The following is a 1,948-nucleotide window of genomic DNA, read 5'->3' as shown; positions in this document are numbered from 1 at the left end:
ATACCCACGCTGAGAGGAGCCCCCAAACCCTCATCCTGTAAGGGTAAAAACTCTGAATCAGGCTTCACAAGAGTCAATGTATAGGTCAGTCGGTGCTTGATGGAGCAATGTATGATCTTCTAATGGATGTGCACAGAAGCAGAAATAGAAGGGAGAGAGTGAGAGGGTTGATGTTCATGGCCTCCTCCAGGGGAGATTTCTTTCTCGGATAATCCTGCAGTGCAGAGACTGGGTCTTAAATAATCATCTTCGGGGCACTTAAGTCTTTACAACCACTCCTTTTCAAGAACCGTCATTTTTTTTTTGCACCAATGGAGGAGAGGGTACTTAAGTCTTTGCAATCTTATCAAACTCCAACGCTAATTAATGCTGACAAACATGGGGATACGAGACACACATGCTTACATACGTGGTGCTCTTTGGGACCTCCAATCATGAGATGTAGCTAACTGCCCTGTTCGGGGGGGGGGGGGAACATATAACCTGCTTTGAACAACCTCCCGAGACAAGGTGACGTCCACTAGCTGCTCCTACCATACAAGCAGAGCGCCCATTGGTACTTACACAGTGAAACCTGCCCATGCCTCAACCTATCATAAGAGTGTTAGTGATTTTACGTACCCAGACCCGACCTCTGTACCAAATCTTATATAATCAGGGTTTAGTGATGAAAAAAGAGGATCGAAAAGAATCCGATCGAGTCAGACTCAAAGGACAGACTAATATATGAATTGCTGCGTATGGTTTGTGAAATTTCATACCAGACCCGAGCTTGATTTGAGTTCTGACTAACATCCACAAATTTTCAACACAATAAAATAAAAAAAATACTATTAGTTTATCAGGTATGATCCAGTCTGGTTGATGTATTCTTTATAGGATCCCGGTAGGGTGTTTCTTACGGTATGTCTGTTTAGACCCGGTGCCAGCTCAAACCAGATTTGAGTTTGGTTTCACCTGGATCCAAATCAAATTCGACCCGTTAATATGGTGAGTGGAGGCCACATTCTTTAGGAACCAACTAAAAGTTGCCACGTGCAAACAAGATCGGGCCCCACATGTGTATGACGATCTGACGGCCACGATGTGTCCGTTTGTCACATGGAGAGCCTGCAACTATTAAATGCCCCACTGGGAGTGGGAGCTACTGGTTGCTCTCTCTTTTTCTCTTCGATCTAGTCCAGATCAGAAATGGAGGGCGTGTCGTTGGGGCTCTACCGGAGCATAAAGCGGTACTGGCGGAGGAGGAGGTACGAGCGGCTCGACGATTCAGCGGCGCCGCCGCGCCGGAGGGGCCGGGTCGAGGTGGCGAGGACGGGCGGAGGAGGGAGGCGGAGGTGGCGGATCAGGCTGCCGGCGAGGATCCGCATCGCCTCCCCGAAGGCGATCCTCGTCCGCCTCCGCGACGGCTACGTCAGGATGATGCTCCGGCTCGCCAACTCCAGCGCCTTCCCCGGCGTCGGCAGCGGCGCCTTCGGTGGGCAGACCATCGGCTACTGCAGGCCGTTGGGCGCGTCGCCGCTCAAGGAGTACGACGAGAAGGTGGTCGTCGAGATCTACAGGTCTCTCGTCGCGCAGGGCCAGCTTGTCCCCGGCCGCCGCTGCAACGCGCTCGGTTCTTAACGTTATCTTCGCGTTATTTTCCCTTCTTTAGTAGTTATAACTGAACGCTTTTTTATGGCTAGAATTTTTTAAATAACGGCCGAGAAATTCCCTTCTTTTCTTCTTGCTTCATCCTTCTCCCGTCTTCCTTGCTCGCGTTTGGTGATCATATCATACATATTGACCAAAATTACCCTTCTGGAAAATAGTTAAGTTGCGTGAATTCACGGTTTTGTTGATGAATAATGCCGAGGGTAAGAAGGTCATTTTTCGTTGTCCTGGTGTACGGTGAATCTGTTATTCTGCTCTGACACGTTCACGGATTCGTGGGATCAAGTGATAGAGT

General features: G+C 49.4%; 1 protein-coding gene across 1 annotated transcript; it reads left to right on the top strand.

Moving 5' to 3' along the window:
- Positions 1 to 1,191: 1,191 nt before the first annotated feature.
- Positions 1,192 to 1,684, top strand: LOC149842825 (uncharacterized). Its single transcript, XM_090000740.1, has one exon. The coding sequence runs from the start codon at positions 1,192 to 1,194 to the stop codon at positions 1,621 to 1,623; it is 432 nt and encodes a 143-aa protein (XP_089856866.1). The 3' UTR covers positions 1,624 to 1,684.
- Positions 1,685 to 1,948: the final 264 nt, after the last annotated feature.

This window comes from Nuphar pumila, chromosome 3 (assembly GCF_984573655.1).
Source record: "Nuphar pumila chromosome 3, dmNupPumi1.hap1.1, whole genome shotgun sequence".
Classification (NCBI taxonomy): Eukaryota; Viridiplantae; Streptophyta; class Magnoliopsida; order Nymphaeales; family Nymphaeaceae; genus Nuphar; species Nuphar pumila.
The sequence above is the reverse complement of the archived record's forward strand: the minus strand, read 5'-3'. Positions and strand labels throughout refer to the sequence as shown.

What these genes read in the sequence shown, in the direction of transcription:
- LOC149842825 (XM_090000740.1), top strand. Translation starts at nt 1,192, where the DNA reads ATGGAGGGCGTGTCGTTGGGGCTCTACCGGAGCATAAAGCGGTACTGG.